Source organism: Lepidochelys kempii, chromosome 27 (genome assembly GCF_965140265.1).
Source record: "Lepidochelys kempii isolate rLepKem1 chromosome 27, rLepKem1.hap2, whole genome shotgun sequence".
Lineage (NCBI taxonomy): Eukaryota > Metazoa > Chordata > Testudines > Cheloniidae > Lepidochelys > Lepidochelys kempii.
In genome coordinates, this window is record NC_133282.1 from 18,405,674 (window position 1) to 18,425,956 (window position 20,283).

Consider the following 20,283-nt stretch of genomic DNA (forward strand, 5'->3'; position numbering starts at 1 on the left):
AGCCAGAGGGTCCTGCCCCGCAACTTCGCAGTCAGACGTGACTCTCAGCCAGCCAGTAAAACAGAAGTTTTATTAGACGACAGGAACATGGTCTAAAACAGAGCTTGTAACTGCAGAGAACAGGACCCCTCAGCTGGGTCCATTTTGGGGGGGTAGTGAGCCAGACAACCACGTCTGCCCTGCACTCCATGTCCCCAGCCAGCTCCAAACTGAAACTCTCTCCCGCGCCCCCCCCCCCCCCCGCTTTGTCCCTTTCCTGGGCCAGGAGGGCACCTGATTCCTTTGTTCTCCAACCCTTTAGCTCTCACCTTGCAGGGGGGGAAGGGCCCAGGCCATCAGTTGCCAGGAAGCAGGGTGTTGGCCATTCTCTGTGTCCAGACCCCCCTGCACACACCTGCCCTCTAGGGCTCTGCAATGATCGTACACCCTTATCCCACCACCTAGATACTTAAGAACTGCCTAGGGGAAACTGAGACACCCCCACAATATTCAGAGGAAACATTAAGAACAGTCCCGCTTCGTCACAGCAGGTCACTTTACGAGAGTACTAGGCCACAAAATGCAGACTCAAGGCAGGTGTGGATTTAGCAGATCAGAATATAACAGTAGGTAGAAATAGGTCATAGAATCGTAGGACTGGAAGGGACCTCAAGAGGTCATCTAGTCCAGCCCCCCTGCACTCATGGCAGGAGTGAGCATTATCTAGACCATCCCTGACAGGTGTTTGTCTAACCTGCTCTTATCATCAGAGACATGATAGAGTATAAATAGGTGCTTGGCCTTTTGCCCTGGCTGATAGGGCTCGTTGGAGCACTTAAAAAAAATCAAAGTTTAATAACTTTAAATTTGCATTCCTGATAGAGGTATTCCAAAAAAGTAATCTGTCGTAGTTTATAAATTAAAGGTGTGAATGACTTAATTTCTTATGTCCTGTAGTCATATTTGTGTTTAGATTAAAAGCTTTAGTACCTTGTAGCTTCTGTGCACTTGAGCAACTGCATCCCATTAAGCTGCTGCAGGCTTGTGTGAAGGTGGCAATTTTGATCTGTTTCCATGATCTCCTAGAAGTAGCACACGTCGTTTTTCTAGCAACTGACTACACTTGTTAATGTATCAGGTTTAAAGAAGTAAAAGGCTTCAAAATGAGGCCTTGCAGTCAGGTCATCTGGGAAGCAGTTGGACCAGAGAGTAGAGAAAAGCGTTTCTTACCATTGAGAGGAAGGCAAAGATGATTGAGGTTACAGACAGTCCAGTCTCTCTCTTGCATAGCCCAGGCTAGTGATCAGTACACAGTTGTTCCAGATGGGTTTTTTAGTGCCTGTCTTAAGTCTTACTACTTGCTACACCGTCAGTGTATCCACTGATTCCACAGGGAAGATTATGAAGGTGAAAAATCATGGATGTGTTGGGAGAGAAGAAGCGGATCTGTGCCCATGCTGACTGAGATTTGAGGAGGATGGGAGATTGGCTAGCAGTTGCCAACATCAGAGGGGATATAGATGTTTTCCTTTTCAATTTAGTTAAATGTTGCTGGAAGGTTATTTCCACGCATGAACAGAGCTGCTTTTATAAGTCTCATGATGGTGATGTAGTTTTTTCCAGTTTCTCCAGCGGAGGTTGATCCTGTTTGGAAGATGGGAATGAATATATGAATTGTATTGCTAATAGAATAAGTGGAAGTAGAGCGCCAAACAGAGAGAGGTCTGATCGGTTTTCCCCTCCCTTCTAGCTCCGTACACGATTATCACTTTCCCATTCCTGTTTGCTGTGATGTTTGGAGACTTTGGTCATGGAACCCTGATGACGTTAATTGCCGTGTGGATGGTGGTTCGGGAAAGTCGCATTCTGTCACAGAAGAATGACAATGAGGTAACGTGCTAGGTCAAGCTCAGTTTTGTATTAAAGCAAAGAACTCTAAATTGATTTCTCCCCCCTCCCTCACCAACTGCCGATAGTACAACTATTGTTTTCACGTACAGTTTGTCGAGAACGTGAACAAACTAAGAGCAAACAAAAGTCCATAGACCACAAGATGATGAGTAATGTCCTTTCTCAGAATTGTGGGGATTCCTTTGGTTTGCAGTTTGTGTCTGAAACAATGATTCAGGCAGACAGTGGTTTGTTGGTTAATCTGTGAGGTTTTCACCATGGGGGGTGCCAGTTCCCGTGATAGGTTGTTGTAAACCAGAGACTAAGCTGCAATCAAACATGTTCTCGCTCACGGCCCACCGTCCTAAACCTCCCTGCAACTTGGTTAAATTGGTTGTGCTTGCTAAGGTCTTGGATTGATGAACAGATATAACTCAGGACTGAAACACGTTGCAGAGCATGGGGGAAGCTGTTACAGCACCTGTCCAGGCTCTGACTATCTCCCCGGCACCTGGTCACACTGAAATTTTAAGAAAATTTCATCAAATGTGATATTTTCTGTACATCCCCTGAGCTGGAAGGTGAGAAAGTCCCACCTAATCCACTCTGGTAGGCTGGTAATCTGTCCTCCAGGCTCAGTTTGCGTACTCTTTGCGGTTGTAAACCCTACATCCTTAATTCTTGCCATCGAATGATAAAGGCTCAGTGGCTTTAGTCCAGGACTGGCAGCCTGGGCCCTAGAATTGGGTATTTTCAGCCTCTGTTTTTGTGTGTGCTTGTCCTCACTGACCTTTTTATTAAACAGATGTTCAACACCATTTTTAGTGGTCGGTACATCATTCTGCTAATGGGAGTGTTCTCCATGTACACCGGCCTTATCTACAATGACTGCTTCTCCAAAGCACTTAATATGTTCGGCTCATCATGGAGCGTGCGGCCGATGTTCTTGAGAAGCAACTGGACGTAAGTAATTAGGTGCTTGAGAAGTAAAACTATAGGGCTGAGTTCCTGAATCTGTTTTTCAGAGTTTGTAATTGCATAGGAATGTATGCAGGGCAGGAACCTCAGCAGTGTAGTTTCTTTAGGAAACGTTTCCTGGGGGGGGGCGAAGCCACATGCAATGTAAAGAAATACAAAGTGCGGCAGATGTTTAAGTGCAAATGCCTTTGGATAAACTGGGTGTCAGTTGGGTCTTCCTGGTCTAGCTCCCCCAACAGAGCCTTAGACACACTATTAAAATGCATGGAAAGAAGCTAATTGCCTGTAGTTTTCCTCCCTTCCTCCTGTGTGTGCACTTCACCGGTGATCCCCTTCCACCCAAAATAGTTATTTAGCTGCCTTGCCAAAGAGCCTGGTTATTCAGATTCATGCAGGAAGGTCCTGCCCTAAGTCTCACATGGGCATTGAACTGCACATGGAGGCTGAAACGTTGGTTCGTTGGGCAGGTTCCCAAGTGGGACAAGGATAACTAATGCCCCCGTTCATTGTACTGAGATGCGCTTCCCCTTCATGGATCAGGAGGAAGCTGTTCTGTGTTCTCATATTTTTTGTTGAGTACAATTTTTACAGTTTGTAAAGCTTTATATCTATATGTAACCAAACAGAGAAGAGTTGCTTCAGAACACCCCTGTCCTGCAGCTGGACCCTGCCGTGGCAGGGGTCTTTGGTGGACCATATCCATTTGGCATCGACCCAGTAAGTATTGTCCCTTCCAATACATGTGGCCTTAGACACTTTTCTGGCTTATATAACTGTAACTTTCTGGTGCATGGTTAAACAAGCTAAAGGTGTATGTGTTCTCTTAGCAAGCGTGGGGCAGTAACTGTTGAGGAAAACACGGAGATGGATGGTGAAGTGGGTTCCATTACTTATCTCTGATATGTCACCTATTAGTGTAATGGCTTCTGGGTACTGAAATGGTGACCAGTAGGAGTTCTGAAGATCTCTTTTGTTGACCCCCTTTACCTAGCTATTTAGAGCTGCAGTATCCCACAGCACTGGACTTAGGTTTGGCATTAGGCTTGAGAGCCTGTCATGCATTTCCTAGTAAACTTGTTATATCTTTTTCTGCTAAAAGCCACCCACATGCCTTGGAAATGTGTATTTCCGGGTAACACCATTTGACTTATCTCTTTATAAGCTACCTAGATTCAGAAAACTGCCCTTAAGAGTTGATTTGCTTTTGAACTTATCCTGTGTTTGACGTTAGAGGGGTATGCTGGTGTTAAGGGCCAGAAGACCCTTTATTCAAAAAGGGAGCTGCAAGATTCTTTCTCAGGCAACATTACAGATGGGAGTTCTCAGTTTTTCTCCTGCCACAGCTGGCCACCTTGAAAGTGAGCAAGGCTCAGACCTTGCTCTGCTTAGGTACTGTTAAAATCCGCTGTTACAAGGGAAACCACAATCCCTGAATTTGAGGTTGGCTGGTAAGTGAAGAAACAACAGATGATTGAATGTTTTATTTTAAAATGTGTTTGTAAAATTTCTAGTGTTTGTCTGTGCCTACTTTCTGTTCCTGGTTAGCTATCTTGTGCTGTGCAGTGTAACATAGGTAAATGCTGCTTTGGTTCATCTATCTTCCTTTTGCTCATTAATTCGGATTGAATCCATGTTGTTTGTGACAGATTTGGAATATTGCCAGCAACAAGCTGAACTTCCTTAACTCCTTTAAGATGAAGATGTCTGTGATTCTTGGCATCATCCACATGCTTTTTGGTGTCACACTGAGCCTTCTCAACCACATGTGAGTGCTCTGTGTTCCATTTTTACTAGGACACACTTATACTAGTGCAGAATGTCTGTATCAGATTGATTAGGATGAGATTAGATTCTTAGGGCTTGTCCACACTTACATTTTATAGCGCTCTAACTTTCTGGCTCAGGGGTGTGAAAAATCACCCCCCTGAGCGCAGCAACTCTGAGTGCTTTAAAACGCTAGTGTAGACAGGCTCCCAGCGCTGGGAGCTAATCTCCTTGTGGAGATGGATTTCCAGGAGCGCTGGGAGAGCGCTCTCCCAGCACTCGTGCGCGACCCCACTTCAAAGTGCTGCCGCGGGAGCGTTCTCATGACCGCGCTTTGAAGTTTCCAGTGTAGCCGTGCCCTTAGGTTTTCGCATCTAGCTCCTTATGCCTCTAACACCCTGGATCTTGCAGCAGCTTTTAAGATGGAGAGAATTCAACATGAGTTGTTTCATTAGTCACGAAACATTTCATTATGGTGGTTTCTCATCCTGTGAGACTATATTTGCCTGTCAAATATTTCTTCTCAAAAATTAGCTCTAAAGATGGTTAGAAATGCAGAAACTCACAATTCCTTTGTTTTAAAAGACTCTTCCTCTTGTATTATCCATTAAAAGTTAATTTCACTGTCTTAGCCTGCATTAAGTTTATCTAACTCCAGTCAGATGTGGTGATGCTTTAACATATATGTCAAACTCTCTAATGCTTCTTTCTCTGCAGATATTTCAAGAAACCACTGAACATCTATCTTGGGTTTATTCCTGAAATGATTTTCATGTCGTCATTGTTTGGCTACCTTGTTATCCTCATTTTCTACAAGTGGTCGGCCTATGATGCTCACACTTCAAAAGATGCACCAAGCCTTCTAATCCATTTTATCAACATGTTTCTTTTCTCCTATGGTGATCCCAGTAACAAGATGCTTTATAAAGGACAGGTATGTGGTCTCGCTACAGTGGTACAGGGTGAATGATGGTTTGTAATATATGAGAGAGGCTTTCACTCCAAAGAGCTTAAATATGGCAGATGAAATAAAACACGAAACAAGACCCTCGTGATTTAGGGTAGCACACTTTATCCTGAAGCATCCTGAGGTGTTAGAGAGGCTCTTTGTTTTCACTCCCAGGGTAGGAACACAATCACCACAAAAACAGTTTTGAACCAAAAACATTACACAATGTTCTCAAGAAGGGAAGCAAAGAGTAACCTTTCCAGGAGGAATCCAGGTCTTCCTGAAAGTAACTATCAGCTCTTGGGCATGATTAAGACACCAAATACCCTATCCTATTTGTCACAAAGTACTGTGGGTTCTTAAGGAACCAGAAGTGGTTAGGACTTCCTTTTTTATGTCCACTTCAGTAGCATAGTGCCATCTAACTCTGTTCTAAGACACTTGTCCAGGACAGACTCAGGAGAGAGTGCCACCTGCCAAACGGCCTCTTCCTGCAAATCCACTTAGATTTCCCTTAGAGGTCTCTCACTTGAGTGATCACATCTCCCCTTGCTTAGGGTGTACAGTCTGATGCGAACACAGCCTGAGGTGATGCAGCTTCAGACAAACAATACGAACAGTTCAGTCTGCTGGTTTGGGAAGTGATAGTTACACAGTTCCTTCAGATCCTGTTATATCAGGGAAACACTTGTATGTGGGGGTTATTCACGCTGAAAGTTGCAATGTGCATGAGGCCTGTTCTGTAGAGCACCTTAGCAGGAATGGAACACGCACTGCATCACCTCGTACCGTGTCTCTGTTTTTTCCACAGCTAGGGCTTCAGTGCTTCCTGGTGGTGGTTGCTCTGCTGTGTGTGCCATGGATGCTGGTTGTTAAACCCTTGGTCCTTCGCCATCAGTATTTAAGGAGAAAGCATTTGGTGGGTGACTGTTTTTGGTATTTCTGATTACAACTATTAGTAGTTCAAAAGGCTCGATCTTGATCTTGGATACATAGGTTCACACTGGGGCATGACCTCTGAAACCCCTTTGCGTGAGTTCACACACAAAGACAAGTGGGTTTTACTGGACACGAGGTGATGCCTGCTTGCCTCTCATATCTGGATCTAGCTCTGATTCTGCATTAGAAAACATGTAGATACCATTGTAAAATAAATATATCCTGCTTGGGTACTGTCAGCCCATGTAGAAGCACAGAAGCTATCGATTATTGGATTTGTTTCTGTGCCTTTCCTTGGTGGCCAAAGCGCAGAAGCAGAGATGTAATTAATAGTGAATTGGTCGACAGTAATGTCATCAACCTGATTAAAGGAGTTTGGATCTAAAAATGAGACTAATCTCTGCTTGTGAATATGGGAGCTTATCTCTTAGGGTATCTTTGTCTTTTGTGGCTATGCAACTGTACCTAAATATATTATATAATGCACTGCCATACATGGACTGAGGCTACTTGAAAATTCTCCTTGCATGTATGGCAGACAACGGTTAGAATGTTACAGTCTGTCAAAGCACAGTTCAGTTAAAGACACTCCCTCTCCCTTCTCTGACCATCTTCCATCCTCCCATGTCCCCTCCATTCGTCTCCCTTTCTCTCTTTTTTTTTTTTCTTCCTCTTTCCCCTTCTTTCTTCCATTCCCGATCAGGAAGGGCAACCCCTGGAGGGTCAAGGCAGCACAGTCCAGAACGAGCAGGCCACTGGGGCAGCAGCGGCTGCAACAGTGAGCGGCTTTAAAATCACGTGACAGAGATAAAGACAAGGCGTTGGAATTACACTCCATAACCTCTGGAATATTATATATACAGATCTGCACTTCCTAAGTGGGTAGTAAGATCCCCCTGTGGTGAAGCAGTCCCTGTCTCAGCAAGATAAATTCCAGTAGCCTCAATATAATTGTGAAGCATTCCTAAATAGCCATGCACACAAATAAAGGAGAATAACTGAAAGTGACCCTGTAATGCTGAAAAGTGCTGGGGAGATCCTAGCCCACAAGAATGCCTGGTCGTCAGACCTCCAAGATGAAACCCCCTTGTTTTACGTTCTCGCGTATTTGTTTTTATAAACTAGATTTGACCTCTTTTGTTTGAAACCTTTGTGTTTACATTCCATATTCCAAAAAGTCATACGTATGTGTGGTCCTCTCAGCAACACTAACCCTGTGGCTTCACCTCAACAGTTAATGGATTTTTTGCCTGCTTCTTTATGGGGACTTGCAGAACCTGATGTTACAGTGAAATGGCTGTGTCCAGACAGAGCTGTGTGTAAATCTATGAACTACCATCCATGTCCAGAGTCCACTGCCAGCTGGTGAGTGAAGCAGCCTTCATGGCTTGCTTCACCAGAAGGACATATTTCAAATTGTTGTCACACTCATGAAATGTGGCCTCTTTCTCCAAAGAGACTAAATCATGCAAATAATTTATCTGAATTGGATTTTGCACTCAGTCTTATACTAAGTGACCAACTGAAAATCAGCTTTAGTATTTAGGTATTAAACATTTCCATAACAAATCTTTAATAGCCTTACAAAAAGCTTTCAGGAGTGTTAAGAAACATCTGGCAAATTGCATTTTTGTGTGTGTGTGCGTGTGTGTGATCCATCAAATGTATTAAGTATGTAAAAAGGCCAGCTGTGAATGAGGCTGTTTACACACCTCTTCTAACACAATCCTATCCTATGCACAGTGGAGGGCCAGATCCCCATGTGATGGAAAATGTCATGGCTCTACTGATATGAGCTGAGCTAAAGCAATTGACACCAGCCCAAAGAGAATATACATTAGCCAAGTGCATGAGAAAAAGCTGTATGCTAATCATGTGTTTGATGAAATAACTCATGACCACAAATCTCCAGTGACTAGCAGAACACCACCGAACACTCCCAGTTTTGGTCCACTTTGACACCAGTTTCAAAAACAGAATCCAAACACTAGCCTTATCGCTCTTACCTAGACGTATACATCTTACTATCTTAATGTATGTCACTTTTTTCTGTGTTATGTTTTTATTAAAGTAAGATGTCTGGAGTGTATTTGGAGCTAATCTGACAAGCATTAAATAAATCCATTCCAAGTTTGACGCCTGGCCTAACATTAAATTATATCAAGACAAAAACAAGGCTTTGAAAACCAGCCTGTTGTTTATAAATGCATTATTCTAATAATCAGTGCATTAATGTGAGAAAAGCAAGCATGTTAGACTATTGCTCTGTATCACCAGAATCCTGATGAACTATGAAAGCAGAGATGGACACTAAGTTTGATCTTCTTTGTTTTTCATATTAATCCTTAAATTATAATGTTTTAAAGTTTTGAATTTAAAAGCCATGTTTACATTCCATGACACAAACAAATATTTTTGGGGTAACACTGAAATGCTTCTGACACCTAGGTATTATAGAGAGAGGCAGCTAAATAAGTCCTATTCAATTGACTTTTCCTGTTATCTGTTCTATGGGAATTTTTCCAAAATCACCTTTACTATATGCACACCTCTAACTGCTAAATGCATCATTATCTAAGGGCAGATGCTAATGTTGTAGGTCACACCATATATTCACTGCATTTTAGATTTGCACCCTTTAGGTCTGTCAGGTTTTAAAGTTCTGCACATATTAAATAGAGTCTCAGGTAGCCAATGAGTATTTTACTCCATGTTATTGAGTGTTCTTGAATGAAAATAAGAGAAATCTGCCTACAGTGTGCAAAGGTTGGTTGCTGGCAGTTTAGAATCCTGAAAATAAGGTTAAGTGCAAATTAGATTTTCATTGTCTTTCTAAATTTCACTTACAGTGCATGAAAGCTCTATTGTAAGAGCCCGTTCACTGCTTGACAGGTTCGATGTGTCATTATTGATGGTGTTAGCTGTTTACTTGGAGTATGAAGCCTGTAGCAGGTTTAATGTAACTGAACAATGATTACACTTTACTTGCAAAATGAAGCAGCCCTAACTTTACTCATCTGATCAGTTAAGACCAAGTGAAGTTAGAACAGAGTCCAAGTATGACCTTTAATATTTGAGGAGGAACCAAAGGACAGTTGTGTCTTAAGTACTGAATGTCTAAACAAATGCCTATAAAAGGAATCATTTGCAGAATTCAGAACTTCCATGTAAGAGAAGGTCTGGTTCCCACCCCAACCCCATCCCTGCCAATGTGTGGTGTGGGCATGCCTGGTACAAACTGGTGCGGAGCAAGCATATATATTTGTTGTTAGCATGTGGGATAATGCTGCTTTGCTGTTTGCCGGTAAGTGATGTATTTAATATACACCAGTATTTGCCTTTCTGTCAAAGATTCCAGGAGTTCCGAAAACTCTTGGAAACTTTTAACAAATCATTGCACAAAACCCATCAATTTCAGCCTGTGTGTCACTCTGAGAGAACGTGGCTCTTGGTCAAAGGTGAAATTATTTTGTGTAAAGCTTTATAACATCAAAAATTAATTCAAAATTGGTTTCACTGTTTTTCAGACCCAGCAGTTATATGCACGTGTTTCCCACTCAGTCAGGAAGAGCAGTGTACTCCATTTGTGAAACACTATTGTGCCTTGACTCTTAACATTTAATGTGTGGTTTTCTTTGAGCTGCTGCTGCTTTCTGGAGGTGTCCGAAATGCAGTCTCTGATCCCCTCCGCAAATGTTGCACTAAACCGCAGCAACACTTGGCTCTTTCTCTTTGTGCACGTTTTAGGGAACTCACAACTTCGGTGGGATCCGGGTGGGCAACGGACCAACTGAGGAGGATGCAGAGATCATTCAGCATGACCAGCTTTCCACCCATTCTGAAGATGGCGATGAGGTGAGCTGCTGATCGTCCTTCACTTCCCCACTGTAAAGTTGGCAGTGAAAAGGGTTATTTCCTGCTTAATATATTTACTAGTTTTGAGGATCCTAACTCGATACCAACCTTGCCAGTGGAGCTGGAACAGCAGAAATTCAGATCCATTCTAATTTCCTGCTTCCTCATGCCGCCTTCCACTCATCCTCATGACTGTTAACATCAGTGAAAGTTCTCTGCACAGGTCAAGGAACATATGTGGCCTTTTCTGTCTGAATTCTTATCCCAAAGAATGAGCACCTGACAGGCAAGCTCCCCCCCACCCTCCCTTAGGCTGAACAGTAAAATCTAGGCAGTTGCCACAGACACATTTTGCCCAGTTTACTCTCCAGTTGAGATGGTAATTGTGTGTTTTGTTATTTGAGTTACTCTATTTATTTATCTGTCAGGCATTATAAGCCTGTGTTTAAAATAAATCCAAGTGCCGTAGTACTTGAGTACTCAACTCTTGTTTCAGATTCACTTTAACATGTTTTCCTAACTGCCCTGCCTTTCCTACCACACCTGGGGAGAAAAAGAGAAAGTGATAGTATTGATCATCTTGGGGACATTCTGCTGCCTGTTTGGACAGCGTAGTGGACTGCTGTTCCTCTGCGTTACGCTGCCTGCACAATGTGTGCTAAGTGCTACCACTTAAATGTGCCCTGTGAATAAGGGATTTATTAACCTTGTGTTCGTGACTAATGTTATGACTGTGGGACTCTGCACTAAATGTAAATTTATGTTTACAAGCCTGCAGAGGATGAGGCGGTAAGATGACAGCCGGCTTTGCATTCATCTGTATCTGCACCATTTCCCATTGATGGAAATCACCTGCTGAATTAACACATGATTTCCTTTTTTCCGTGCCATGTGACTTGTTTTCCCATTAGCTGTAGCTATTTACGTGTCATGAGCCATTTCTAATACTCCATACAATATCCTCTCCGTTTAAAAAACCCTTGTCTGTATTGCTTCATCTCTTTAAATTGTGCTTTGCTTTCTTATCTCCCTTGATTTTTAGATTGCAAATGCTTCTCAGTTGACCTGCACAGCTGTCGATCAAAAGATCTACAAGGGGCTTCTAAATGTTTATAATATAGAGTTGCTGGAGAAGCAAGACTGTCTTTGTTAACACTTTGACAAAACAGATACAACAGTCTCCAGGAACGTCTGGGGTGTTTTTGCAAACTACTTTATAGATTTTTTTTTTCCCTAGCTGTCATCCAGAGCTAGGTATTCTATTGACTGAATGTTGCCCGAAACAAATGCGGCCAAATATTGGAACATACAAAATTGGACTAGCTGATGACCAGAGAATCAATATTTTTCTCTTTAAAAGGGGGCGTTTATTGGTGAGAATTGCTCATATTCAGACACAAATAGTTAGATTCTCTGAGAGTTGGAGAAGTATAAAATACCATTTTGGAATAGACTGTGAAATCTAACCAGCCTCTCTGCTCTTCTTCGTACCAAAAGACCATTATTCATCATGTTTTTCCTACCTCCTGTGGTCCTAGAGTTGGTGGTGTAAGTTATTCTCTTTGGGTGGGTCTCTCTCTAGACTCTAGCCGTGCCAAGGTAACAGATTGTATCTCTGGAGGCGGTATGTTAACCTTAAGAGCAGTTGTTCTGTTCGCGGGTCTGTGCTGTTGGTGTACCAGGTGCTTTGTTTGTCCTTGTTTTACCTTTAAGCGAAACAAGAAAGCTGATCCATACACTGATAAAGATATAGGTTGCTTCACAATCAAGAGGCGATTTTCCTCATGGTCTTCATGGCAACAAATGGTGATAGAATGCGCTAGTGTAGCTCCATTGTCTCCACACAGCTAAGAAAAATACAAATTCCTGTTCCACTCCAGTTCCCAGAAGACCTTTGGATCATTAAATTTTTATTTAGCCCTATAGTGTTTGCGGCTCTGGGAACTGTGTTGATACAATGATAAAAGTTGGTCTGATGGTGAAATAACTGTAGAGGTCTTCTCAATCCTCAAGAAGAAGGATGTTCAGTGCATCCAAACGATACAGCAGAGAAGCCTCAGTGGATAACCTCCCCCGACAGTAGCACTTTTGGGCTTGTTTCAAGAGTTGACCTAGAGGGTCAGATTTCAGCTTCTAGTTCCCCGTGTGTAACCCCAGTAATGTCCGTGCAGTTCACACATGTAACTAGAAGCAGAATATTGTCCTATCCATCTCAGGTGCGTGACTGGGTGAATTTTTAATGTGTTGAGTGGAGCGAAGTCTCCAAGACCAAAGTGTGGTGACAAACTAAACATACCACCATGGTGTACCCTCAAATCTCCCCTTTATCAAGTTGCTGCTTTCAATGTAGTGCCACATGAGGGTAGCACCTCAGAACTGGAACAGCTGTGTGACGGTGAACTTGGAATGCATAATTCGGAAACCACGGTCAGCATGCATAGAGGCCATGGAATTGCGGAAACATTGCCATGAGACGCTTCTTTGTTTCTGTAAATTTTCCTGAACATGAATCTTTTAAGAGAGCTGTTGCCCTTAGGGATGAGCCCTAGCGCTGGTGAAATAGGTGTAATGCAGATCAGTCTGGCCGCGTTTGAATGCTATGCAGGCCCATAAACACTTCTTCTTCTTTTTTTTTTAAATTAAGCAGAGTGAAAAATAACCCATCAGGCTACAGGAACTCTGCTAAAGCCGTCCCATGAGCATCTTTGGGTTGAAGCACAGGAGTGGTTGTCTCCCTGGCAGTTATTCACTAACTCTGCCAAGCGCTGTACTACTTGTTTAAATATTTGTCGGATTCAGTTTGTTTTACGCTGACTTGCTGTGTGTGCTGGACAGAGGACTCTGGTAAACAGAGAAGGTTTTACTGAGGAATTCTTGCAGTTTATGTTCCTGTGAAGAGAGATCTGGGCTCTCAACAGCTAGTTTGACATAGTTGTTTGAAATGTTTATTGCTTTGGCTATTTAAGGGGGGAACAAGAATAAAAATAGCATTCTATACTCCTTTCGGAACACCGATCACTCAGTGTCATAAAATTCTGCATCCCCTTTAATAACGTGCTTTGGAGAAGTTCACAGAGCATGGATTAACTCCAAGATGCAGAAACATCGGACTCTCTTTTTTCCAAGCTGCAATGTGGCAAACTTTCCTACATTTATTCTGAAATCATTTTGAACTGATTGCCCAAATGTTTGGAAGGCATAGAGACTCTGCAGATGGAAAAGTGAAGCAGAGATGAGATTTTCAAAATAACTTTTTGTGCATTATTTCTTCTTTCACAGAGAGATTGCTTCCATAGTTCCCACAGCAGTGCAAAAGATGCAGTATTGTCTCGGGCTTTTTCTGATTTTTTTTTCATACATTTATCTCATTCCTGTGGAGAGGGAAAACTGTACTTGTAATCCCTCTCCTCTTTTGTAGAAATAGATACCCCTTACCCATGTGTTCATACGGAACCGCTTCTTACTGAACAGTCTTTTCCTGGTAAAATCCTGGTTCCAATCATAACTGTTTTCATTGCCTGTCATGTGAAAGTAGATGTTTTTTAAGCCTACAAATTACAGTGTTGAATGATTATTTCTGATTAGTTTCTCAGATTTAGCAAAAAGTGTCAACTTTCACTGCAATTGTGAAATTATATTTGGTATAGTCTTCCTAAATGATCTATATCCAAAGGGCCAGTAGAAGAAATGATCAGTAAGAGCCCAAACTACAAACATAGTGCCCTTGTAATAGCCCCAGACAGTGGTGCCGCTTCCCTAATCTGCCAACCCTTGCTCATTGCAACTACTTTGCAGATGGTCTCAATTTCTCTTTGCTCTGTTGTTCTTTCTGCAGTTTGATTTTGGGGATACGGTGGTACATCAGGCCATCCATACCATTGAGTATTGTCTGGGGTGCATTTCCAACACAGCGTCCTACCTGCGGCTTTGGGCTCTCAGCCTGGCCCATGCACGTAAGTATCTTTCCCAAAGCTGGAGGTTTGATCAGCATCTCAAGATCAACCTGGACAAAAAGGTCCTGGGGAGGTGGCCTAGGCATGTGTGTATGTGCCACAGAGAGAAACTACCCTAGTGTGTGTGTCATGTATTCTGGGGTGCAGTCCAGACCAGTGAGGGGTTGTCACCACATGCGAGGCACCCAAGGTTGCAAGGCAGTGACTTGCTGATGTAGTCCCCAGTGTGGGCTACTCACAAACAGCCGGACAGCATGCAGGTCACACCCTGAGTGTCTGTGTATAGCTGCAGTCCTGGTCCAGCCACTCTGACCCCAGCAGCCTGTCAGCAAACACCAGCTACTCTCTGGCTTCCGGCAGCCTTGGTTACTACCTGTAGGGTGATCTCCCCACCCTCTCAGTCCCAGATTTTCCCCAAAATGTGTTCTGCATTGCCCAGCCTTCTGGACATCTCAGATATTGGAGGTCCATTGCCCCGTCAGGGGTCAGTGTACAACAGTCTGCTGCTCTGATCGGAGTTACCAAACAGTTCTATTTGAACACAACACTGAATTCATTTTGATTAAAGAATAAAAACAAGTTTATGTAACTACAAAGAGATGGTTTAAGTGAGTACAAGTATTAGGTGCTAAAGTCAGAAATAGAGAAAGAAAGATAACGCTTCCTAGTAGAAAGAAAAGGAGTATTTGTGGCACCTTAGAGACTAACCAATTTATTTGAGCATAAGCTTTCGTGAGCTACAGCTCACTTCATCGGATGCATACTGTGGAAAATACAGAAGATCTTATAAATTTCGTGTAGCTCATGAAAGCTTATGCTCAAATAAATTAGTTAGTCTCTAAGGTGCCACAAGTACTCCTTTTTTCTTTTTGTGAATACAGACTAACACGGCTGTTACTCTGCTTCCTAGTAGCTAAGACTTGACAAACTAGACTTGGTTCAAGGTAAAACCCTTACCACGTTCCCTACAAATCTTTCACAAAGTCCCTAGTCCTTTCCAGATGCAAGGATAGAGGCATGGAGTCTCATGTCATTTGTTAAAATGAAAATTGATCGGTTCCTGCCCCACTTTACTGCCAAAGCAAGGCCACTTGCCTGGTGATGTCTAATCAACTTTGACACCTGGTGAGAGGCGTCACCTTGTATTTTGTCTTTGAGAAACCAGTTTTACCCCTTCCCCAGATTTGTCTGGTAAACATATTTCAGTCATTTCAGCTCATCTTCATGACTTTATCTGTAATATTGCTGTGTACGTTTCATCTTGATATAAGTTTTTCAAATGATCCGTCACAAGGCATATTTTGTACACAGACCATTACACTCATATGGAGGGTGAGTGTACAGGAGTGCGTTTGGTCAGTGTGGTAGGGTCAGGCTGTGCTGGGCTCAGGGTTGGCAGGGAGTATTGACTACGGTCATCAGGATTTTAGCCTTTGCTTGTCATTGAACCTCAGTGTGTCATGAAGAGTGCGTATAGACTAGTGGCACTTGTGACAGTGGCACCCAAATTTAGCTCAGCGGTGGGAGCTACAGTAGTAACTTGTCAGGAGCCCAAAGGAATCTGCATAAAATGGAGCAGCTTGCAGCTGCCTTCGCCATTAATGCAGAGTTGCAATCTCTTTAGACTACATAGACCCAGGATGAAGTATTGCACGCTGGATGAGTGGAATCCATTGCAGATCGCTGTGCAGCCACCTTTAGCTCACGGGCTGTGCGTTGGCCAACCTGTGTTATGGTCTGTGTGTGAAGAATCGGTTTCATGTGTTAGTTTTCGTAGACTAGAATGGTTCAGCTTACCCATTAACCTTGGCCAAGGATTTTTTGGTGGTTTTTTTTTTTGGTAAGTTCTTTGCTCCTCTCATGTAGTGCGGCAGCTGGAATGTTGCTCCATTCTGGTGTGGGTGACTGTGTCTGTAGTAAGAGGCAGGAGCGGTTGCTGCCCAGGGTCTGCTTATGCAGGCTGTGTTTATGAAGAGCATCCTGGGCTCAGGAGAAGAGGATGGAATTTAAAGCACTGAGTAAGTGGCAGCTCTGGCCTTGAAGCCTGTGCCAGGAATTGGACTTCAGGTCCTGAGTTACCTGGCTGCAAGCACTTCTTGTTCTTCACAAGCAGCCCAAGCAGAACCATCCTTCCGGCTCCTGCAGGGCTAGAAACAGTCCCAGCGGGGTGGGAACGGGCTATTTCGGAAGGTTACCTAAAGCCCACTCCCAATGAAATAAACCACAACCACCCTGAAATAAGCAGTATTCTTCCTGCTCTTCTTCCTGCAGAGCTTTCCGAGGTGCTCTGGACCATGGTGATCCACATCGGCCTCAGTGTGAGAAGTTTGGCTGGAGGTTTTGTTTTGTTCTTCATATTTGCTGCTTTCGCTACCTTGACTGTGGCAATCCTTCTGATCATGGAGGGCCTGTCAGCTTTCCTTCATGCACTCCGCTTGCACTGGTAAGTTTACTGGAATGTAGAGGTTTTAAAGCTATTATAAGCAAGATAATTCACCACCACTCTGAATGCTGTCTCCTAGAAAGCTGTATGTGCTTGCCTTGCTGTCCCGTCCCACCCCACCCCACCCCAAGCAAAGTTTAGGCTTCAGTTATAAAATTCAGAGAATTGGTAATCACGTGCTGAAACCGGCATTGCCTGGTGCTGCTCGGACAGTGTACTGAGTGTAACTAAACTAGGTGCTTGTTCTATAGCTGGCAGCAAAACCTCATGAAGGTTAGGGACCTTATTTTCTGCTTTCGTGGTCCCAATAATATTCCTCACTCCCGTCCTCTACAGTTAAGTCACTAGGCATGCGTTCAGAGTAGCTGGCATAACTGTTCTATGCACAACAAAGTACCATTGAAACCAGCTAAACCTTTCTAGGCAGCCTGCTCTGGGGGTATGGAAAGTTTGGGCCCTTCAGCAGTTTCTCTGTTTTGCTGTGTTGCCTGATTATGGCATTTGTTCCTCTTGTCTCCTTAATGATGTTACATAGTGATTGATTGATTGCTGACCGCACATGGAACTGCAGTTATCTAGTTAGTTCATTCTTTCTCAGGAAAATGGAGCAGAACAGAACAATAGCAGTTACACCTCAGCCTGGGGTGATAGTTATCGAGATCTGGTGATCCAGATCTTGAGCTGGGGTCAAGAGAACTGTCTATATTCTGCAAGAGAAGTAGACTTGTTTCCAGAAAGGACAGCTGTGTTTTGTGATATGAGAGATTAAACCAGTGGTCTGGGCAGAGGTCACGGTGAAACCCTGATTCTTTGAGTAACTCATTATGTGCCTCTCAGTTCAGCTTAAAGTGAAAGAAAGCCCTGCTTAGACAGCAGCCAGTGAGGGTGGGTGGAATGAAGAAGGCTGTTACTGATCCCTGTGTAGCAGTTGACAAATGCGGAGGGTTACTGATCCCTGTGTAGCAGTTGACAAATGCGGAGGGTTGCAGCCGAAGAGCCTGGAGGAGTTTCTCTCTTTCAGGTAGCTTGTTGGTTATCGTAGGTATTCACCTTACTCCCAGCAGCAAACTACACTAGTGGGTCAAAGTCAGCCCTGACTGGAAGAGACCTTTAGCTTCAGATTTGCTTCTTCACCCTTTTTTTATAGAAAGTGAAGTAGTTTTTTTAAACTGGGGTCTGGCTATCTTAAGAAAGTTTATTCTTGTATTCGGTGTGTTGACTACTCTCTTCCTGCCTTGTGGCTTTCAAGGCAGAATCTGGAACTTCTTCCTGGAACTCAAACTGCATTTTTAAAATGTAATGTTAGGAGCTCTCTGAGCTCTAGGCCATTGGTCCAATCCAGTGACGAGGTTTTATACAGCCAGTGTAGCAGATTCTCTTTGGTGTTTCCTCGGTTTAGATATCAAATGATTTGTCCATTGTTCTTCACGTCACACCCTTCCTTACATTTAACTTGCGTAGAACAAATAAAGGCTATGTCTGCACTGCGCACCTTTTAGCGACACAGCTGTGCCGCTAAAAGGTGCGCAGTGTAGCCACTCCCGACGTCAAAATACGTCCACCCCCATGAGAGACGGTATCTCTGTCGGCGGGAGAGCTCTCCCACCAACAAAGCGCTGTTCACACCGGCGCTTTTTTCAGTAAAACTATTCTCTTCCAGGGGGGCGTTTTTTCATACCCCTGAATGACAAAAGTATTACCATCAAAAGCGCAGTGTAGACAAAGCCTTAATGTTACCCTCTGTGTGTCTAAAAAGACCCACTGGTCACTGTTCTTGGTTAGTCCTGCTCAGCTGGTAGTTCAGATTGTGTGTATTCAGGGAGTCAGTAAGTGAAGAGAAGTGAGATTATTCAGTGGAGCATAATCGCTTTCTCTCCACCCAGGCCCAGAGTGAGTTCCTAGTCCCTGCTTTTAAAGAGCAGTTATTCCACTTTGACTTCCAGTGTGGCAGGCTATCTCTCTGGTGTGATCAAAGGGACAATACAAAAAAAGGCATTGATTTAGCTAGCTCTTGGGTCCCCTCAAACTACACATAGAACTAGGCAGGAGAGCCTGTGAGTAACTCTCTTCTCCTCCTTGCCCATCTCCTCCAGTAATTCTGTTGGGTCAGTTCTGAGTTTTTCATGGTTGGCCGAAAGCATGAAGCAAAATCGCAAATGTAGCTTGTGAGGTGTTTGGTCCTGCTCTGAGCTCACTTACTTGTGGTTCTGTCCGTTTCCTTTTGTGAAACGTCCCAGTTACAGTCTGAAAGTAGGAGCGCAGGGCTCTTTTAGGCGCTCGTTGAAAATAAACAGCACCATTTTTTCTGTCCTGAGTGCCTTGGCAGTCCTGTGGCTGGACAGCCAAACCCAGTGGGACTTTGAGACCAGGAGAAGAAATAAAACTCTTTGGAGTCTTTTGTGTATTTTTCCAGTAAGAAATAAAATGTGGTGGTAATGACAACTGCAGCTTTTTGGACTTCCTCTGATTTCTTTTTGGGATGAAAACTTAGTCCTTTTGCACCCCCTAATGGCACAGATTCCAGGTGCATATTGAAGCTTTCCAGTATGCTCCGGGATCTTCAGAATTCAAACCACAAAGTCATGATTCATACAGGAATTCTACAGCGTAGCCATCTTATGTAGGGAGGGGATCTCTACTACAGTTGTCTGCAACTCCCGAAAATGGCTGTTGGATGGCGTTTCTGTTTTTCCTGGCATCCAGCCTAGAAAATTTCACATTGGTTATGTTAGAGCCCATTGCTTCTAGCTGGTGTTCCTTGTCCTCACACAGCAGTCATTGGCAGTATGTAACAGCAAAGTCCAGTGAAAAGAACTTTGATCTTGCACCCACTGTAGTGAGTTATCTCTCATCAGACAGTGAACAGTGCATCAACTTGTATATGGTGTTCATACTCTTCAGATGTTTAACTGCATCTTTGAATTAGTAGCTGGCCATCTAAATCTCCTGTCTGAGCTGCAACATTCCATCACACATTTGCAAAAATGTAAAAAAAAATTACAATTTTTTCCTTCAAAATTAAAAAACTGATTTTTCAAAAGAAAAATATTCTGAAAGTATGGACTGAAATAAATGAAGCAGGTATATTTTAAAATATACACCTCTTCTGCTAAACAGTCATAGCCTCCGTACGTATGCAGGGGCCTGATTCAAAGCTACCTGCAATCAGTGGTACAGGCCATGTGTGATTTATATGGTCCACAATGTAGCTGAAAGTGCACGTTCACTGTTAGGGAGAAGCTTTGCACAATGCCAGATTTTTAAGCACAATTTTTAAAAATATTAAGCTCATGGAAACACTACAGGGAAGGTGGCACCATCCCAGTGGGAGGCAAGCTGACAGAAGACAGTGGGACTTCTTGAGCCAAGAAATGACCGTAACAACATGGAACACACTTGTTGTGTAGAACAACTGCAGAGCATTTACTGGGAAATTACAGAAGCATAACTCAAGAGTGAAGTCATATTTCCCCTAAACATAAGTGCCTCAAACCTGTAAACTCCATAAGAGTAAATCTGCTCATAAAAGTTTG

General features: G+C 43.3%; 1 protein-coding gene across 8 annotated transcripts in view; it reads left to right on the plus strand.

The window, feature by feature from the left end:
• ATP6V0A1 (ATPase H+ transporting V0 subunit a1) overlaps nt 1-20,283 on the plus strand; it is a 192,822-nt gene that overhangs the window by 164,133 nt on the left and 8,406 nt on the right. For 5 of the 8 annotated variants that reach the window (XM_073326097.1, XM_073326095.1, XM_073326098.1 and 2 more), the window contains exons 12-21: nt 1,730-1,869; nt 2,675-2,832; nt 3,474-3,564; nt 4,494-4,612; nt 5,329-5,545; nt 6,372-6,479; nt 10,247-10,354; nt 11,126-11,143; nt 14,190-14,307; nt 16,579-16,750. In XM_073326097.1, the coding sequence (XP_073182198.1) occupies nt 1,730-1,869; nt 2,675-2,832; nt 3,474-3,564; nt 4,494-4,612; nt 5,329-5,545; nt 6,372-6,479; nt 10,247-10,354; nt 11,126-11,143; nt 14,190-14,307; nt 16,579-16,750 (1,249 nt within the window). Of the gene's footprint in view, nt 1-1,729; nt 1,870-2,674; nt 2,833-3,473; nt 3,565-4,493; nt 4,613-5,328; nt 5,546-6,371; nt 6,480-7,202; nt 7,278-10,246; nt 10,355-11,125; nt 11,144-14,189; nt 14,308-16,578; nt 16,751-20,283 lie in introns of all 8 variants that reach the window. The other 3 variants (XM_073326099.1, XM_073326101.1, XM_073326103.1) reach the window with 2 other exon arrangements.